The sequence below is a fragment of the Salmo salar genome, chromosome ssa03, assembly GCF_905237065.1.
Source record: "Salmo salar chromosome ssa03, Ssal_v3.1, whole genome shotgun sequence".
Classification (NCBI taxonomy): Eukaryota; Metazoa; Chordata; class Actinopteri; order Salmoniformes; family Salmonidae; genus Salmo; species Salmo salar.
Genome location: NC_059444.1, coordinates 4,483,453 through 4,504,266, shown reverse-complemented (window position 1 = coordinate 4,504,266; position 20,814 = coordinate 4,483,453). Strand labels below are relative to the sequence as shown.

Sequence of the window (20,814 nt, the reverse complement as noted above, 5' to 3'; positions counted from 1 at the left end):
AGGAGATAGACAGATGGGTCAGGGGAGAAAGAGAGAATGTCCACTTGGGAGAGATGAGGATTCCAGTGCCACCACCCCGCTGGCTCGATGCTCTAGGGGTATGCGAGAACACGTAGTCAGACGAGGAGAGAGCAGTAGGAGTAGCAGTGGAACTGTAGGAGTAGCAGTAGAACTGGTCAGTAGAACTGGTATAGAACTGGTGTAGAACTGGTATAGAACTGGTCAGTAGAACTGGTCAGTAGAACTGGTATAGAACTGGTATAGAACTTTTCAGTAGAACTGGTATAGAACTGATATAGAACTGGTCAGAAGAACTGGTATAGAACTGGTATAGAACTCTATCTGTCTGCATTATATCTGTCTGCATTATAATGGTCTGCATTATATCTGTCTGCACTAGATCTGTCTGCATTAGATCTGTTCATTATATCTGTCTTCATTATATCTGTCAGCATGTATATATGTCTTCATTATATCTGTCTTCATTATATCTGTCTGCATTATATCTGTCTGCATTATATCTGTCTTCATTATATCTGTCAGCATGTATATATGTCTTCATTATATCTGTCTTCATTATATCTGTCTGCATTATATCTGTCTGCATTATATCTGTCTGCATTTTATCTGTCTTCATTCTATCTGTCAGCATGTATATATGTCTTCATTATTTCTGTCTGCATTATATCTGTCTTCATTATATCTGTCTTCATTATATCTGTCTGCATTATATATGTCTTCATTATATCTGTCTTCATTATATCTATTATATCTGTCTGCATTATATCTGTCTGCATTTACACCTGTCTGCATTCATATCTGTCTGCATTCATATCTGTCTGCATTATATCTGCCTGCATTATATTTGTCTGCATTATATCCGTCTGCATTATGCAGTTCTGCAGACAGATATATCATGTTGTATCATGTTACAAAAAGTAATCCGTCTGATTACTGTGTGTGTTCTCCAGTTTGAGGGTATTCCAGTCTACCCTCACGCGGGGCGTTTCTGGGAGGTGATTGAGAAGTACAGAGTGACCAAGTTCTACACAGCTCCCACAGCCATACGCCTTCTCATGAAGTACGGGAAAGAGCCACTACAAAAGTAAGAGACACACAAACGCACACGAACGCACACATGAATGCACGCACCATCCGCGTGCTATGTCTTCTCACAGTGGGCGAGTTCATTTGGCATCACGCAGTGCGCAGGGTGGATGGACATTCAACTTCAGGAACAACGGAATGGTCTAAAATGTGCAAACTCCTCCAACCGTTAGAAGACGAGCACTGATCTGAACCCTAGTACTGTGGCAGTAATAAAGTAGTTATAAAGCAGTAATAAAGCAGTTATATAGCAGTAATATAGCAGTTATAAAGCAGTTATATAGCAGTAATAAAGCAGTTATATAGCAGTAATATAGCAGTTATAAAGCAGTTATAAAGCAGTAATATAGCAGTAATAAAGCAGTTATAAAGCAGTAATAAAGCAGTAATATAGCAGTTATATAGCAGTTATATAGCAGTTATAAAGCAGCTATATAGCAGTTATATAGCAGCAATATAGAAGTAATAAAACAGTTATATAGAAGTAATAAAGCAGTAATAATAAAGCAGTTATATAGCAGTAATAAAGCAGTAATAATAAAGCAGTTATATAGCACTTATATAGCAGTAATAAAGCAGTAATAATAAAGCAGTTATATAGCAGTTATATAGCAGTAATAAAGCAGTTATATAGCAGTTATATAGCAGTAATACAGCAGTTATATAGCAGTTATATAGCAGTAATACAGCAGTTATATAGCAGTTATATAGCAGTTATATAGCAGTTATAAAGCAGCTATATAGCAGTTATATAGCAGCAATATAGAAGTAATAAAACAGTTATATAGAAGTAATAAAGCAGTAATAATAAAGCAGTTATATAGCAGTAATAAAGCAGTAATAATAAAGCAGTTATATAGCACTTATATAGCAGTAATAAAGCAGTAATAATAAAGCAGTTATATAGCAGTTATATAGCAGTAATACAGCAGTTATATAGCAGTTATATAGCAGTAATAAAGCAGTTATATAGCAGTTATATAGCAGTTATAAAGCAGGTATATATCAGTAATAAAACAGTTATATTGAAGTAATAAAGCAGTAATAATAAAGCAGTTATATAGCAGTTATATAGCAGTAATACAGCAGTTATATAGCAGTTATATAGCAGTAATAAAGCAGGTATATATCAGTAATAAAACAGTTATATTGAAGTAATAAAGCAGTAATAATATAGCACTTATATAGCAGTAATAAAGCAGTAATAATAAAGCAGTTATATAGCAGTTATATAGCAGTAATACAGCAGTTATATAGCAGTTATATAGCAGTAATAAAGCAGTTATATAGCAGTTATATAGCAGCAATAAAGCAGTTATATAGCAGTTATATAGCAGTTATAAAGCAGGTATATATCAGTAATAAAACAGTTATATTGAAGTAATAAAGCAGTAATAATAAAGCAGTTATATAGCAGTAATAAAGCAGTAATAATAAAGCAGTTATATAGCAGTAATATAGCAGTTATAAAGCAGTTATATAGCAGTAATAAAGCAGTTATATAGCAGTTATATAGCAGTAATAAAGAAGTTATATAGCAGTAATAAAGCAGTAATAATAAAGCAGTTATATAGCAGTAATAATGCAGTAATAATAAAGCCGTTATATAGCAGTAATAAAGCAGTTATATAGCAGTTATATAGCAGTAATACAGCAGTTATAAAGCAGTTATATAGCAGTTATATAGCAGTAATAAAGCAGCATTAATAAAGCAGTTATAAAGCAGTAATAATAAAGCAGTTATAAAGCAGTAATAATAAAGCAGTTATAAAGCAGTTATAAAGCAGTAATAACAAAGCAGTTATAAAGCAGTAATAATAAAGCAGTTATAAAGCAGTAATAAAGCAGTAATAGAGCAGTTATACAGCAGTTATACAGCAGTTATACAGCAGCATTAATAAAGCAGTAATACAGCAGTAATAAAGCAGTTATATAGCAGCATTAATAAAGCAGTTATATAGCATTAATAAAGCAGTAATAAAGCAGTTATACAGCAGTTATACAGCAGTTATATAGCAGTTATATAGCAGCATTAATAAAGCAGTAATACAGCAGTAATAAAGCAGTAATAAAGGAGTTATAAAGCAGCATTAATAAAGCAGTTATATAGCAGTAATAAAGCATTAATTATGCAGTAATAAAGCAGATATATAGCAGTAATAAAGCAGTTATATAGCAGTTAGAAAGCAGCATTAATAAAGCAGTTATATAGCAGTAATAAAGGATTAATTATGCAGTAATAAAGCAGTTATATAGCAGTAATAAAGAAGTTATATAACAGGAATAAAGCAGTTATATAGCATTATATAGCAGTAATAAAGCAGTTATATAGCAGTTATATAGCAGTTATATAGCAGTAATAAAGCAGTTATATAGCAGTTATAAAGCAATTATATAGCAGTAATAAAGCAGTTATATAGCAGTTATATAGCAGTTATATAGCAGTAATAAAGCAGTTATATAGCAGTTATATAGCAGTAATAAAGCAGTTATATAGCAGTTATATAGCAGTAATAAAGCAGTAATAAAACAGCTATATAGCAGCAATAAAGCAGTTATATAGCACTAATAAAGCAGCAATAAAGCAGAAATAAAGCAGTGTATTTACAGCCATCTACACCATCTGTACCATCTGCACCAGCATTAATAAACAGCACTCTCAGTGAACCTGCCCTGTATAGTGTCAGCACTTCTTGACCGTGTTGGATGGCATCAAAACCATGATGTATCATGGACCACTCCCCCTCATCATGGACCACTCCCCTTCATCATGGACCACTCCCCCTCATCATGGACCACTCCCCTTCATCATGGACCACTCCCCCTCATCATGGACCACTCCCCCTCATCATGGACCACTCCTCATCATCATGGACCACTCCTCATCATCATGGACCACTCCCCATCATCATGGACCACTCCCCATCATCATGGACCACTCCCCATCATCATGGACCACTCCCCCTCATCATGGACCACTCCTCATCATCATAGACCACTCCTCTTCATCATGGACCACTCCCCTTCATCATGGACCACTCCCCTTCATCATGGACCACTCCCCCTCATCATGGACCACTCCTCTTCATCATGGACCACTCCCCCTCATCATGGACCACTCCCCATCATCATAGACCACTCCCCCTCATCATGGACCACTCCCCCTCATCATGGACCACTCCTCTTCATCATGGACCACTCCCCCTCATCATGGACCACTCCCCATCATCATAGACCACTCCTCTTCATCATGGACCACTCCCCTTCATCATGGACCACTCCTCATTATCATAGACCACTCCTCTTCATCATGGACCACTCCCCATCATCATGGACCACTCCCCATCATCATAGACCACTCCTCTTCATCATGGACTACTCCCCTTCATCATGGACCACTCCTCATCATCATAGACCACTCCTCTTCATCATGGACCACTCCCCATCATCATGGACCACTCCCCATCATCATAGACCACTCCTCTTCATCATGGACCACTCCCCTTCATCATGGACCACTCCTCATCATCATAGACCACTCCTCATCATCATAGACCACTCCTCATCATCATGGACCACTCCTCATCATCATAGACCACTCCTCATCATCATGGACCCCTCCTCATCATCATGGACCACTCCCCATCATCATGGACCCCTCCTCATCATCATGGACCCCTCCTCATCATCATGGACCACTCCCCTTCATCATGGACCACTCCCCTTCATCTTGGACCACTCCCCTTCATCATGGACCACTCCTCATCATCATGGACCACTCCTCATCATCATGGACCACTCCTCATCATCATGGACCACTCCTCCTCATCATCATGGACCCCTCCCCATCATCATGGACCACTCCCCATCATCATGGACCACTCCCCTTCATCATGGACCACTCCCCTTCATCTTGGACCACTCCCCTTAATCATGGACCACTCCTCATCATCATGGACCACTCCCCATCATCATGGACCACTCCCCTTCATCATGGACCACTCCCCATCATCATGGACCACTCCCCTTCATCATGGACCTCTCCCCTTCATCATGGACCACTCCCCTTCATCATGGACCACTCCCCATCATCATGGACCACTCCCCTTCATCATGGACCACTCCCCTTCATCATGGACCACTCCCCATCATCATGGACCACTCCCCTTCATCATGGACCACTCCCCTTCATCATGGACCACTCCTCATCATCATGGACCACTCATCATCATCATCATGGACCACTCCCCATCATCATGGACCACTCCCCATCATCATGGACCACTCCCCTTCATCATGGACCACTCCCCATCATCATGGACCACTCCCCTTCATCATGGACCACTCCTCATCATCATGGACCACTCCCCTTCATCATGGACCACTCCTCATCATCATGGACCACTCCTCATCATCATGGACCACTCGCCATCATCATGGACCACTCCCCATCATCATGGACCACTCCCCTTCATCATGGACCACTCCTCATCATCATGGACCCCTCCCCATCATGGACCACTCCCCTTCATCATGGACCATTCCTCTTCATCATGTACCACTCCTCATCATCATGTACCACTCCTAATCATCATGTACCACTCCCCATCATCATGGACCACTCCCCATCATCATGTACCAGTCCTCATCATCATGGACCACTCCTCATCATCATGGACCACTCCTCATCATCATGGACCACTCCCCTTCATCATGGACCCCTCCTCATCATCATGGACCACTCCTCATCATCATGGACCACTCCCCATCATCATGGACCCCTCCTCATCATCATGGACCACTCATCATCATGGACCACTCCCCTTCATCATGGACCACTCCCCATCATCATGGACCACTCCCCTTCATCATGGACCACTCCCCTTCATCATGGACCACTCCCCATCATCATGGACCACTCCCCTTCATCATGGACCACTCCCCTTCATCATGGACCACTCCTCATCATCATGGACCACTCATCATCATCATCATGGACCACTCCCCATCATCATGGACCACTCCCCATCATCATGGACCACTCCCCTTCATCATGGACCACTCCCCATCATCATGGACCACTCCCCTTCATCATGGACCACTCCTCATCATCATGGACCCCTCCCCTTCATCATGGACCACTCCTCATCATCATGGACCACTCCTCATCATCATGGACCACTCGCCATCATCATGGACCACTCCCCATCATCATGGACCACTCCCCTTCATCATGGACCACTCCTCATCATCATGGACCCCTCCCCATCATGGACCACTCCCCTTCATCATGGACCATTCCTCTTCATCATGTACCACTCCTCATCATCATGTACCACTCCTAATCATCATGTACCACTCCCCATCATCATGGACCACTCCCCATCATCATGTACCAGTCCTCATCATCATGGACCACTCCTCATCATCATGGACCACTCCTCATCATCATGGACCACTCCCCTTCATCATGGACCCCTCCTCATCATCATGGACCACTCCTCATCATCATGGACCACTCCCCATCATCATGGACCCCTCCTCATCATCATGGACCACTCATCATCATGGACCACTCCCCTTCATCATGGACCACTCCTCATCATCATGGACCACTCCTCATCATCATGGACCACTCCCCCTCATCATGGACCACTCCTCATAATCATGGACCACTCATCATCATCATGGACCACTCCTCATCATCATAGACCACTCCTCTTCATCATGGACCACTCCCCATCATCATGGACCACTCATCATCATCATGGACCACTCCCCTTCATCATGGAACGCTCCTCTTCATCAACATGGACCACTCCCCTTCATCATGGACCACTCATCATCATCATGGACCACTCCCCTTCATCATGGACCGCTCCTCTTCATCAACATGGACCACTCCCCTTCAACATGGACCACTCCCCTTCAACATGGACCACTCCCACTCATCATGGACCACTCATCATCATCATGGACCACTCCCCCTCATCATGGACCACTCCCCATCATCATGGACCACTCCTCATCATCATGGACCACTCCCCCTCATCATGGACCACTCATCATCATCATGGACCACTCCCCCTCATCATGGACCACTCCCCATCATCATGGACCACTCATCATCATCATGGACCACTCCCCATCATCATGGACCACTCCCCTTCATCAACATGGACCACTCCCCTTCAACATGGACCACTCCCCATCATCATGGACCACTCATCATCATCATGGACCACTCCCCATCATCATGGACCGCTCCTCTTCATCAACATGGACAACTCCCCTTCAACATGGACCACTCCCCATCATCATGGACCACTCATCATCATCATGGACTTCTCCCCTTCATCATGGACCGCTCCTCCTCATCATCATGGACCGCTCCCCTTCAACATGGACCACTCCCCCTCATCATGGACCACTCCCCATCATCATGGACCGCTCCTCCTCATCATCATGGACCACTCCCCTTCATCATGGACCACTCCCCATCATCATGGACCACTCCCCATTATCATTGACCACTCCCCATCATCATGGACCACTCCCCTTCATCATGGACCACTCCTCATCATCATGGACCCCTCCCCATCATGGACCACTCCCCTTCATCATGGACCACTCCTCTTCATCATGTACCACTCCTCATCATCATGTACCACTCCTAATCATCATGTACCACTCCCCATCATCATGGACCACTCCCCATCATCATGTACCACTCCTCATCATCATGGACCACTCCTCATCATCATGGACCACTCCTCATCATCATGGACCACTCCCCTTCATCATGGACCCCTCCTCATCATCATGGACCACTCCTCATCATCATGGACCACTCCCCATCATCATGGACCCCTCCTCATCATCATGGAACACTCATCATCATGGACCACTTCCCTTCATCATGGACCACTCCTCATCATCATGGACCACTCCTCATCATCATGGACCACTCCTCATCATCATGGTCCACTCCCCATCATCATGGACCACTCATCATCATCATGGACCACTCCCCATCATCATGGACCGCTCCTCTTCATCAACATGGACCACTCCCCTTCATCATGGACCACTCCCCATCATCATGGACCACTCATCATCATCATGGACCACTCCCCATCATCATGGACCGCTCCTCTTCATCATCATGGACCACTCCTCATCATCATGGACCACTCCTCATCATCATGGACCACTCCTCATCATCATGGTCCACTCCCCATCATCATGGACCACTCATCATCATCATGGACCACTCCCCATCATCATGGACCGCTCCTCTTCATCAACATGGACCACTCCCCTTCATCATGGACCACTCCCCATCATCATGGACCGCTCCTCTTCATCAACATGGACCACTCCCCTTCAACATGGACCACTCCTCATCGTCATGGACCACTCCTCATCATCATGGACCACTCCCCCTCATCATGGACCACTCCTCATAATCATGGACCACTCATCATCATCATGGACCACTCCTCATCATCATAGACCACTCCTCTTCATCATGGACCACTCCCCATCATCATGGACCACTCATCATCATCATGGACCACTCCCCTTCATCATGGAACGCTCCTCTTCATCAACATGGACCACTCACCTTCATCATGGACCACTCATCATCATCATGGACCACTCCCCTTCATCATGGACCGCTCCTCTTCATCAACATGGACCACTCCCCTTCAACATGGACCACTCCCCTTCAACATGGACCACTCCCCCTCATCATGGACCACTCATCATCATCATGGACCACTCCCCCTCATCATGGACCACTCCCCATCATCATGGACCACTCCTCATCATCATGGACCACTCCCCCTCATCATGGACCACTCATCATCATCATGGACCACTCCCCCTCATCATGGACCACTCCCCATCATCATGGACCACTCATCATCATCATGGACCACTCCCCATCATCATGGACCACTCCCCTTCATCAACATGGACCACTCCCCTTCAACATGGACCACTCCCCATCATCATGGACCACTCATCATCATCATGGACCACTCCCCATCATCATGGACCGCTCCTCTTCATCAACATGGACCACTCCCCTTCAACATGGACCACTCCCCATCATCATGGACCACTCATCATCATCATGGACTTCTCCCCTTCATCATGGACCGCTCCTCCTCATCATCATGGACCGCTCCCCTTCAACATGGACCACTCCCCCTCATCATGGACCACTCCCCATCATCATGGACCGCTCCTCCTCATCATCATGGACCACTCCCCTTCATCATGGACCCCTCCCCATCATCATGGACCACTCCCCATTATCATTGACCACTCCCCATCATCATGGACCACTCCCCATCATCATGGACCACTCCTCTTCATCATGGACCCCTCCTCTTCATCATGGACCACTCCTCATCATGGACCACTCCTCTTCATCATGGACCACTCCTCTTCATCATGGACCACTCCCCTTCAACATGGACCACTCCCCCTCATCATGGACCACTCCCCATCATCATGGACCACTCCCCTTCATCAACATGGACCACTACGCATCATCATGGACCACTCCCCTTCTTCATGGACCACTCCCCATCATCATGGACCACTCCTCATCATCATGGACCCCTCCTCATCATCATGGACCACTCCCCATCATCATGGACCACTCCCCTTCATCATGGACCCCTCCTCATCATCATGGACCACTCCCCATCATGGACCACTCCCCTTCATCATGGACCACTCCCCTTCATCATGGACCACTCCTCATCATGGACCACTCCTCATCATCATGGACCACTCCCCTTCATCATGGACCACTCCCCTTCATCATGGACCACTCCCCATCATCATGGACCACTCCCCTTCATCATGGACCACTCCTCGTCATCATGGACCCATCCCCTTCATCATGGACCCCTCCTCATCATCATGGACCACTCCCCATCATCATGGACCACTCCTCGTCATCATGGACCCCTCCTCATCATCATGGACCACTCCCCTTCATCATGGACCACTCCCCTTCATCATGGACCACTCATCATCATCATGGACCACTCCCCATCATCATGTACCACTCCTCATCATCATGGACCACTCCTCATCATCATGGACCACTCCTCATCATCATGGACCACTCCCCTTCATCATGTACCACTCCTCATCATCATGGACCACTCCCCTTCATCATGGACCCCTCCCCTTCATCATGTACCACTCCTCATCATCATGGACCACTCCTCATCATCATGGACCACTCCTCATCATCATGGACCACTCCCCTTCATCATGGACCACTCCTCATCATCATGGTCCACTCCCCATCATCATGGACCACTCCCCATCATCATGGACCACTCCCCATCATCATAGACCACTCCCCTTCATCATGGACCACTCCCCTTCATCATGGACCACTCCCCTTCATCATGGACCACTCATTATCATGGACCACTCCTCTTCATCATGGACCCCTCCTCTTCATCATGGACCACTCCCCTTCATCATGTACCACTCATCATCATCATGGACCACTCCCCTTCATCATGGACCACTCCTCTTCATCATGGACCACTCCCCATCATCATGGACCACTCCCCTTCATCATGGACCACTCCCCTTCATCATGGACCACTCCCCTTCATCATGGACCACTCCTCGTCATCATGGACCACTCCCCATCATCATGGACCACTCCTCATCATCATGGACCACTCCTCATCATCATGGACCACTCCTCATCATCATGGACCACTCCTCATCATCATGGACCACTCCCCTTCATCATGGACCCCTCCTCATCATCATGGACCACTCCTCATCATGGACCACTCCCCTTCATCATGGACCACTCCTCATCAACATGGACCTCTCCTCATCATCATGGACCACTCCTCATCATCATGGACCACTCCCCATCATCATGGACCACTCCTCTTCATCATGGACCACTCCCCATCATCATGGACCACTCCCCATCATCATGGACCACTCCCCTTCATCATGGACCACTCCTCCCCATCATCATGGACCACTCCCCATCATGGACCACTCCTCATCATCATGGACCACTCCCCATCATCATGGACCCCTCCCCTTCATCATGGACCACTCCCCATCATCATGGACCACTCCTCATCATCATGGACCACTCCCCATCATGGACCACTCCCCATCATCATGGACCACTCCTCCCCATCATCATGGACCACTCCCCATCATGGACCACTCCTCATCATCATGGACCACTCCCCATCATCATGGACCACTCCCCATCATCATGGACCACTCCTCATCATCATGGACCAATCCCCTTCATCATGTACCACTCCTCATCATCATGGACCACTCCTCATCATCATGGACCACTCCTCATCATCATGGACCACTCCCCTTCATCATGGACCACTCCTCATCATCATGGTCCACTCCCCATCATCATGGACCACTCCCCATCATCATGGACCACTCCCCATCATCATAGACCACTCCCCTTCATCATGGACCACTCCCCTTCATCATGGACCACTCCCCTTCATCATGGACCACTCATTATCATGGACCACTCCTCTTCATCATGGACCCCTCCTCTTCATCATGGACCACTCCCCTTCATCATGTACCACTCATCATCATCATGGACCACTCCCCTTCATCATGGACCACTCCTCTTCATCATGGACCACTCCCCATCATCATGGACCACTCCCCTTCATCATGGACCACTCCCCTTCATCATGGACCACTCCCCTTCATCATGGACCACTCCTCGTCATCATGGACCACTCCCCATCATCATGGACCACTCCTCATCATCATGGACCACTCCTCATCATCATGGACCACTCCTCATCATCATGGACCACTCCTCATCATCATGGACCACTCCCCTTCATCATGGACCCCTCCTCATCATCATGGACCACTCCTCATCATGGACCACTCCCCTTCATCATGGACCACTCCTCATCAACATGGACCTCTCCTCATCATCATGGACCACTCCTCATCATCATGGACCACTCCCCATCATCATGGACCACTCCTCTTCATCATGGACCACTCCCCATCATCATGGACCACTCCCCATCATCATGGACCACTCCCCTTCATCATGGACCACTCCTCCTCATCATCATGGACCACTCCCCATCATGGACCACTCCTCATCATCATGGACCACTCCCCATCATCATGGACCCCTCCCCTTCATCATGGACCACTCCCCATCATCATGGACCACTCCTCATCATCATGGACCACTCCCCATCATGGACCACTCCCCATCATCATGGACCACTCCTCCCCATCATCATGGACCACTCCCCATCATGGACCACTCCTCATCATCATGGACCACTCCCCATCATCATGGACCACTCCCCATCATCATGGACCACTCCTCATCATCATGGACCAATCCCCTTCATCATGGACCACTCCTCTTCATCATGGACCACTCCCCTTCATCATGGACCACTCCCCATCATCATGGACCACTCCCCATCATCATGGACCACTCCTCATCATCATGGACCACTCCCCTTCATCATGGACCACTCCTCTTCATCATGGACCACTCCCCTTCATCATGGACCACTCCCCATCATCATGGACCACTCCCCATCATGGACCACTCCCCTTCATCATGGACCACTCCCCATCATCATGGACCACTCCCCTTCATCATGGACCACTCCCCATCATGGACCACTCCTCATCATCATGGACCACTCCCCTTCATCATGGACCACTCCCCATCATCATTGGCCAATTGTGACTGACTGATTTACAAATATTATTGAGTAGTTATTTATGATGCAAGGGGATTTGTTGATCAGTCTCATCGGCAATGTCGAACGCACCCCTTTACTCACTAATCCTGTCACTTCCTACAGATACAACCTGTCATCGCTGAGGATTCTGGGAACTGTAGGCAAGCCCATCAACCCAGAGGCATGGCTTTGGTATTACGAGGTTGTTGGTCAGAAGAGATGTCCCGTCGTGGACACCTTCTGGCAGACTGAGACCGTGAGTGTGTGTATGTGTCTGTGACTGTGTGTGTTTCTGTGTGACTGTGTAGTGTGTGTGTGTGTGTGTGTGTGTGTGTGTGTGTGTGTGTGTGTGTGTGTGTGTGTGTGTGTGTGTGTGTGTGTGTGTATCTCCACTGTGTTGAGCATCATCCTCTTCCTGCAAAACACTGGTTATATTCCATCCCCCACATCCCATCACCAAGGACCCCCCACATCCCATCACCAAGGACCCCCCATCCCATCATCAAGGACCCCCCACATCCCATCACCAAGGACCCCCCACATCCCATCACCAAGGACCCCCCCATCCCATCACCAAGGACCCCCCACATCCCATCACCAAGGACCCCCCACATCCCATCACCAAGGACCACACATCCCATCACCAAGGACCCCCCACATCCCATCACCAAGGACCCCCCATTCCATCACCAAGGACCCCCCATCCCATCATCAAGGACCCCCCCACATCCCATCATCAAGGACCCCCATCCCATCATCAAGGACCCCACATCCCATCACCAAGGACCCCACATCCCATCATCAAGGACCCCCACATCCCATCACCAAGGACCCCCACATCCCATCATCAAGGACCCCACATCCCATCACCAAGGACCCCCACATCCCATCATCAAGGACCCCCCATTCCATCACCAAGGACCCCCACATCCCATCATCAAGGACCCCCATCCCATCATCAAGGACCCCACATCGTATCACCAAGGACCCCACATCCCATCACCAAGGACCCCACATCCCATCATCAAGGACCCCCCATCCCATCACCAAGGACCCTCCACATCCCATCACCAAGGACCCCCCACATCCCATCACCAAGGACCCCCACATCCCATCACCAAGGACCCCACATCCCATCACCAAGGACCCCACATCCCATCACCAAGGACCCCCACATCCCATCACCAAGGACCCCCCATCCCATCATCAAGGACCCCCACATCCCATCACCAAGGACCCCACATCCCATCACCAAGGACCCCCACATCCCATCACCAAGGACCCCCACATCCCATCACCAAGGACCCCCACATCCCATCACCAAGGACCCCACATCCCCCCCCCAGACACGAGCTGTTCTCTCCCTTACCGTCGGGCAGACTGTATCAGAGCATGAGGTCTGATACCAACAGGTTCAGAGACAGTTTCTATCTACAAGCCATCAGACTGTATCAGAGCATGAGGTCTGATACCAACAGGTTCAGAGACAGTTTCTATCTACAAGCCATCAGACTGTCTCAGAACATGAGGTCTGATACCAACAGGCTCAGAGACAGTTTCTATCTGTTAGATCCTTAGATCCTATCCTGTTAGATCCTATCCTGTTAGATCCTATCCAGTTAGATCCTGTTAGATCATATCCTGTTAGATCATATCCTGTTAGATCCTGTCCTGTTAGATCCTGTTAGATCCTGTCCTGTTAGATCCTGTTAGATCCTGTTAGATCATATCCTGTTAGATCATATCCTGTTAGATCCTGTTAGACCATATCCTGTGAGATCATGTCCTGTTAAATCCTGTCCTGTTAGATCCTGTTAGATCCTATCCTGTTAGACCATATCCTGTTAGATCCTGTTAGATCCTATTAGACCATATCCTGTTAGATCATATCCTGTTAGATCCTGTTAGATCCTATTAGACCATATCCTGTTAGACCATATCCTGTTAGATCCTGTTAGACCATATCCTGTTAGACCATATCCTGTTAGATCATATCCTGTTAGATCCTGTTAGACCATATCCTGTTAGATCCTATCCTGTTAGATCATATCCTGTTAGATCCTGTTAGACCATATCCTGTTAGATCATATCCTGTTAGATCATATCCTGTTAGATCCTGTTAGACCATATCCTGTTAGATCCTGTTAGATCCTATCCTGTTAGATCATATCCTGTTAGATCCTATCCTGTTAGATCCTGTTAGACCATATCCTGTTAGATCATATCCTGTTAGATCCTATTAGATCCTATTAGACCATATCCTGTTAGATCATATCCTGTTAGACCATATCCTGTTAGATCATATCCTGTTAGATCCTGTTAGACCATATCCTGTTAGATCATATCCTGTTAGATCATATCCTGTTAGATCATATCCTGTTAGATCCTATCCTGTTAGACCATATCCTGTTAGATCCTATCCTGTTAGATCCTATCCTGTTAGATCCTGTTAGATCATATCCTGTTAGATCATATCCTGTTAGATCCTGTTAGATTATATCCTGTTAGATCCTATCCTGTTAGATCCTGTTAGATCCTATCCTGTTAGATCATATCCTGTTAGATCCTGTTAGATCCTATCCTGTTAGATCATATCCTGTTAGATCCTATCCTGTTAGATCATATCCTGTTAGATCCTGTTAGATCATATCCTGTTAGACCATATCCTGTTAGATCCTATCCTGTTAGATCCTATCCTGTTAGATCCTGTTAGATCCTATTAGACCATATCCTGTTAGATCCTGTTAGATCATATCCTGTTAGACCATATCCTGTTAGATCATATCCTGTTAGACCATATCCTGTTAGATCATATCCTGTTAGACCATATCCTGTTAGATCCTATCCTGTTAGACCATATCCTGTTAGATCCTGTTAGATCATATCCTGTTAGACCATAGATCATATCCTGTTAGACCATATCCTGTTAGATCCTATCCTGTTAGACCATATCCTGTTAGATCCTGTTAGATCATATCCTGTTAGACCATATCCTGTTAGATCATATCCTGTTAGATCCTGTTAGACCATATCCTGTTAGATCATATCCTGTTAGATCCTGTCCTGTTAGATCCTGTTAGATCCTATCCTGTTAGATCATATCCTGTTAGATCATATCCTGTTAGACCATATCCTGTTAGATCCTGTTAAATCCTATTAGACCATATCCTGTTAGACCACATCCTGTTAGATCATATCCTGTTAGATCCTGTTAGACCATATCCTGTTAGACCATATCCTGTTAGATCCTGTTAGATCCTATCCTGTTAGATCATATCCTGTTAGATCCTATCCTGTTAGATCCTGTTAGACCATATCCTGTTAGATCATATCCTGTTAGATCCTGTTAGATCCTATTAGACCATATCCTGTTAGATCATATCCTGTTAGACCATATCCTGTTAGATCATATCCTGTTAGATCCTGTTAGACCATATCCTGTTAGATCATATCCTGTTAGATCATATCCTGTTAGATCCTATCCTGTTAGACCATATCCTGTTAGATCCTATTAGACCATATCCTGTTAGATCCTATCCTGTTAGACCATATCCTGTTAGACCATATCCTGTTAGATCCTGTTAGATCCTGTTAGAGCATATCCTGTTAGATCATATCCTGTTAGATCCTGTTAGATCCTATCCTGTTAGATCCTATCCTGTTAGATCATATCCTGTTAGATCATATCCTGTTAGATCCTGTTAGATCCTATCCTGTTAGATCATATCCTGTTAGATCATATCCTGTTAGATCATGTTAGATCCTATCCTGTTAGATCATATCCTGTTAGATCATATCCTGTTAGATCATATCCTGTTAGATCCTATCCTGTTAGATCCTGTTAGATCATATCCTGTTAGATCCTGTTAGATCCTATTAGACCATATCCTGTTAGATCATATCCTGTTAGACCATATCCTGTTAGATCATATCCTGTTAGATCCTGTTAGACCATATCCTGTTAGATCCTATCCTGTTAGACCATATCCTGTTAGATCCTGTTAGATCCTATCCTGTTAGATCCTATCCTGTTAGATCCTATCCTGTTAGATCATATCCTGTTAGATCATATCCTGTTAGATCCTGTTAGATCCTATCCTGTTAGACCATATCCTGTTAGATCATATCCTGTTAGATCCTGTTAGATCCTATCCTGTTAGACCATATCCTGTTAGATCATATCCTGTTAGATCATATCCTAACACATGGCCTCTTAAGTATTATTGCTCAGTCATTCATTCAGTCATTCATTCAGTCATTCAGTCATTCATTCAGTCATTCAGTCAGTCATTCATTCATTCAGTCATTCTTTCAGTCATTCATTCAGTCATTCAGTCATTCATTCAGTCAGTCATTTATTCAGTCATTCATTCAGTCATTCATTCATTCAGTCATTCAGTCATTCATTCAGTCATTCAGTCAGTCATTCAGTCATTCATTCAGTCATTCATTCAGTCTTTCAGTCATTCATTCAGTCTTTCAGTCATTCAGTCATTCAGTCTTGTCAGTCATTCAGTCATTCAGTCATTCATTCAGTCTTTCAGTCTTTCAGTCAGTCATTCAGTCATTCATTCAGTCATTCATTCAGTCATTTATTCAGTCATTCAGTCATTCATTCAGTCTTTCAGTCATTCATTCAGTCTTTCAGTCATTCATTCACTCTTTCATTCATTCAGTCAGTCATTCATTCATTCAGTCTTTCAGTCTTTCAGTCATTCAGTCATTCATTCAGTCTTTCAGTCAGTCATTCAGTCATTCAGTCATTCATTCAGTCTTTCAGTCATTCATTCAGTCATTCATTCAGTCATTTATTCAGTCATGCAGTAATTCATTCAGTCTTTCAGTCATTCATTCAGTCTTTCAGTTCAGTCTTTCATTCATTCAGTCATTCAGTCATTCATTCAGTCTTTCAGTCATTCATTCAGTCTTTCATTCATTCAGTCATTCAGTCATTCATTCAGTCTTTCAGTCATTCATTCAGTCATTCAGTCATTCATTCAGTCTTTCAGTCATTCATTCAGTCTTTCAGTCATTCATTCATTCAGTCATTCATTCAGTCATTCATTCAGTCATTCATTCAGTCTTTCAGTCATTCATTCAGTCTTTCAGTCATTCATTCAGTCATTCAGTCAGTCATTCAGTCTTTCAGTCATTCATTCAGTCATTCAGTCAGTCCTTTTTCCCCAGGCTGCAGGAGGGATAGAGATGGCTACTACTGGATCACAGGCAGGATATAGATGGCTACTACTGGATCACAGGCAGGATATAGATGGCTACTACTGGATCACAGGCAGGATAGATGGCTACTACTGGATCACAGGCAGGATAGATGGCTACTACTGGATCACAGGCAGGATAGATGGCTACCACTGGATCACAGGCAGAATAGATGGCTACTACTGGATCACAGGCAGGATAGATGGCTACTACTGGATCACAGGCAGGATAGATGGCTACTACTGGATCACAGGCAGGATAGATGGCTACTACTGGAACACAGGCAGGATAGATGGCTACTACTGGATCACAGGCAGGATAGATGGCTACTACTGGATCACAGGCAGGATAGATGACTACTACTGGATCACAGGCAGGATAGATGGCTACTACTGGATCACAGGCAGGATAGATGGCTACTACTGGATCACAGGCAGGATAGATGACTACTACTGGATCACAGGCAGGATAGATGGCTACTACTGGATCACAGGCAGGATAGATGGATACTACTGGATCACAGGCAGGATAGATGGCTACTACTGGATCACAGGCAGGATAGATGGATACTACTGGATCACAGGCAGGATAGATGGATACTACTGGATCACAGGCAGGATAGAGATGGCTACTACTGGATCACAGGCAGGATAGATGGCTACTACTGGATCACAGGCAGGATAGATGACATGATCAATGTATCAGGTAATTGTTTTCCCATCGTTTTCCCACTGTGCTGCTGCTGCTGGCTTTTTGGGGGTTGTAGGTTGGATTATTGTAAAGCGCTTTGTGATAAATGTCGCTGTGAAAAGTGTTGTATAAATAAATTTGATCTATTAATGAATTGATGAGTGATTGACTTACTTAACCTATTGATTTTAACTAGTGGAGCAGAGGGCCTCATCAGTGAATCTCCAGCGAACTCTGTTCTGGACCGTTTCTGATTTAGCGATAAACCAAGCTGTTCTCTCTGATGGGGTTATAATAACCTTGTATTGTGATTTAGTGATAACTCTGTGTAGTCAGTAATAAAAACCCATGTGTCGTGTCTTCCTCCAGGTCACCTGTTGAGCACAGCGGAGATAGAGTCAGCTCTAACAGAGCATGGAGCGGTGGCCGAGGCTGCAGTGGTCAGCAGACCCCACACGGTCAAGGGGGAGTGTCTCTACTGTTTCGTTACTCTGAAGGACTGCAGAGAGTTCAACCGCACTCTGGTGGACGAACTCAAGAGGCGAGGTAGGGCTTTCAGACGAAAGGGAAAAACTAGAAGAAGAAAAAAAACAAGAATCAAATTGACTTAAATTGAAGTCAAATCTACAGTATGTTTGTTATTGCCTTGAATTCCAGGTTTGTCCTTGTAGATGGAATGCGAGGTTACGGCATTTGGCTGTGATATCATGTCTATTACCGTAATACGACTATCAGATACAGTCTCTGGACCGCCAAAGTTTTTTTTTCTGATGGTATTATATTTCACATTAAAATGTTGTTTTTTCTTCTGATGGTGTAACGGTTGTCGTCGGGAATGGAGGACCAAAACGCAGCAGGAATGTGGATGCTCATCTTGATATTTATTTGAAAATAAAGTGAACACCAAAATAACAAAACAACGAAAAACTCACGAACAACAAAACAGTCTTGTCATGCTCACACAGGCAAAACAAGAAACAATCTCCCACAAACACTAAACCAAACACATACCCATATATAGGACTCCCAATCAGAGGCAACGAGAAAACACCTGCCTCCAATTGAGAGTCCAACCCCAATAAACCAGACGTAGAAATACAAAAGACCAGAGACCACATAGAAATACAAACATAGAACATTACCCAAAAACCCGGAAATAATAAATCAAACGCCTTACTAAATAAACCACCACCCCGAACCACATAAAACAAATACCCTCTGTCACGTCCTGACCAAACTACAATAACAAATAACCCTTATACTGGTCAGGACGTGACAGATGGTATTATATTTCACATTAAAACGTTTTTTTTTTCTTATGTCTTGTCAGTGAGAGAGAAGATTGGTCCGATCGCCACCCCAGACTTCATCCAGAACGCTCCTGGACTACCTAAAACACGTTCTGGTAGGTTACACTGTTTACATCACATGATGATTGGACTTTTACAGACATTTTATAATTGACATTTTATAATATATATATATTTTTTTACATTTTATTTATGTTTAACCAACAACATCAGGTAAAATCATGAGGAGGGTCCTGAGGCAGATCGCCCGGAACGAGAAGGATCTCGGTGACCTTTCAACCCTGGCTGACCCCAAGGTCGTGGAGGTCCTCTTCAGCCAGCGGTGTGAGACAGCTGCTTGAGGGGGGGGGTTGGGGGCTGCATGTCAAACACTCTCAGGTGGCGTCCTCTCCTTGTCTCCTCTCCTTGTCTCCTCTCTTTCATCTTCATTTATTCTGAAAACGCAGGATAGGTGAATGAATTATAGCATATAGACTATGGCGGATGGGATATTTCTGATCTCTCAGAGGACAGAAAGTAGGAACATGGCCTGAGAGACGCTCTCTTCTGGTGCCCTGATGATACCAACGGCTTGTCCAGTCAGATCAGAGCTGTGCTTTAGGGCTCTATTCAATCCGTATTGCGGAAATTCAGCATTACAGCGTGATTTAAATTTTAAAGGCAATGTTTCCCACGTTAGCGGATACTGCATTTCCTGTAAA

General features: G+C 45.2%; 1 protein-coding gene across 1 annotated transcript in view; it reads left to right on the top strand.

Annotated features, from left to right (window-relative positions):
• Nucleotides 1-20,454, top strand: part of LOC106591823 (acetyl-coenzyme A synthetase 2-like) — a 44,085-nt gene extending 23,631 nt beyond the window's left edge. Inside the window, 8 exon segments of the mRNA XM_045714338.1 lie at nt 972-1,105; nt 13,020-13,158; nt 13,681-14,266; nt 18,091-18,516; nt 18,561-18,818; nt 19,173-19,349; nt 20,134-20,208; nt 20,327-20,454. Coding sequence (XP_045570294.1) covers nt 972-1,105; nt 13,020-13,158; nt 13,681-14,266; nt 18,091-18,516; nt 18,561-18,818; nt 19,173-19,349; nt 20,134-20,208; nt 20,327-20,454 — 1,923 coding nt within the window.
• Nucleotides 20,455-20,814: the final 360 nt, after the last annotated feature.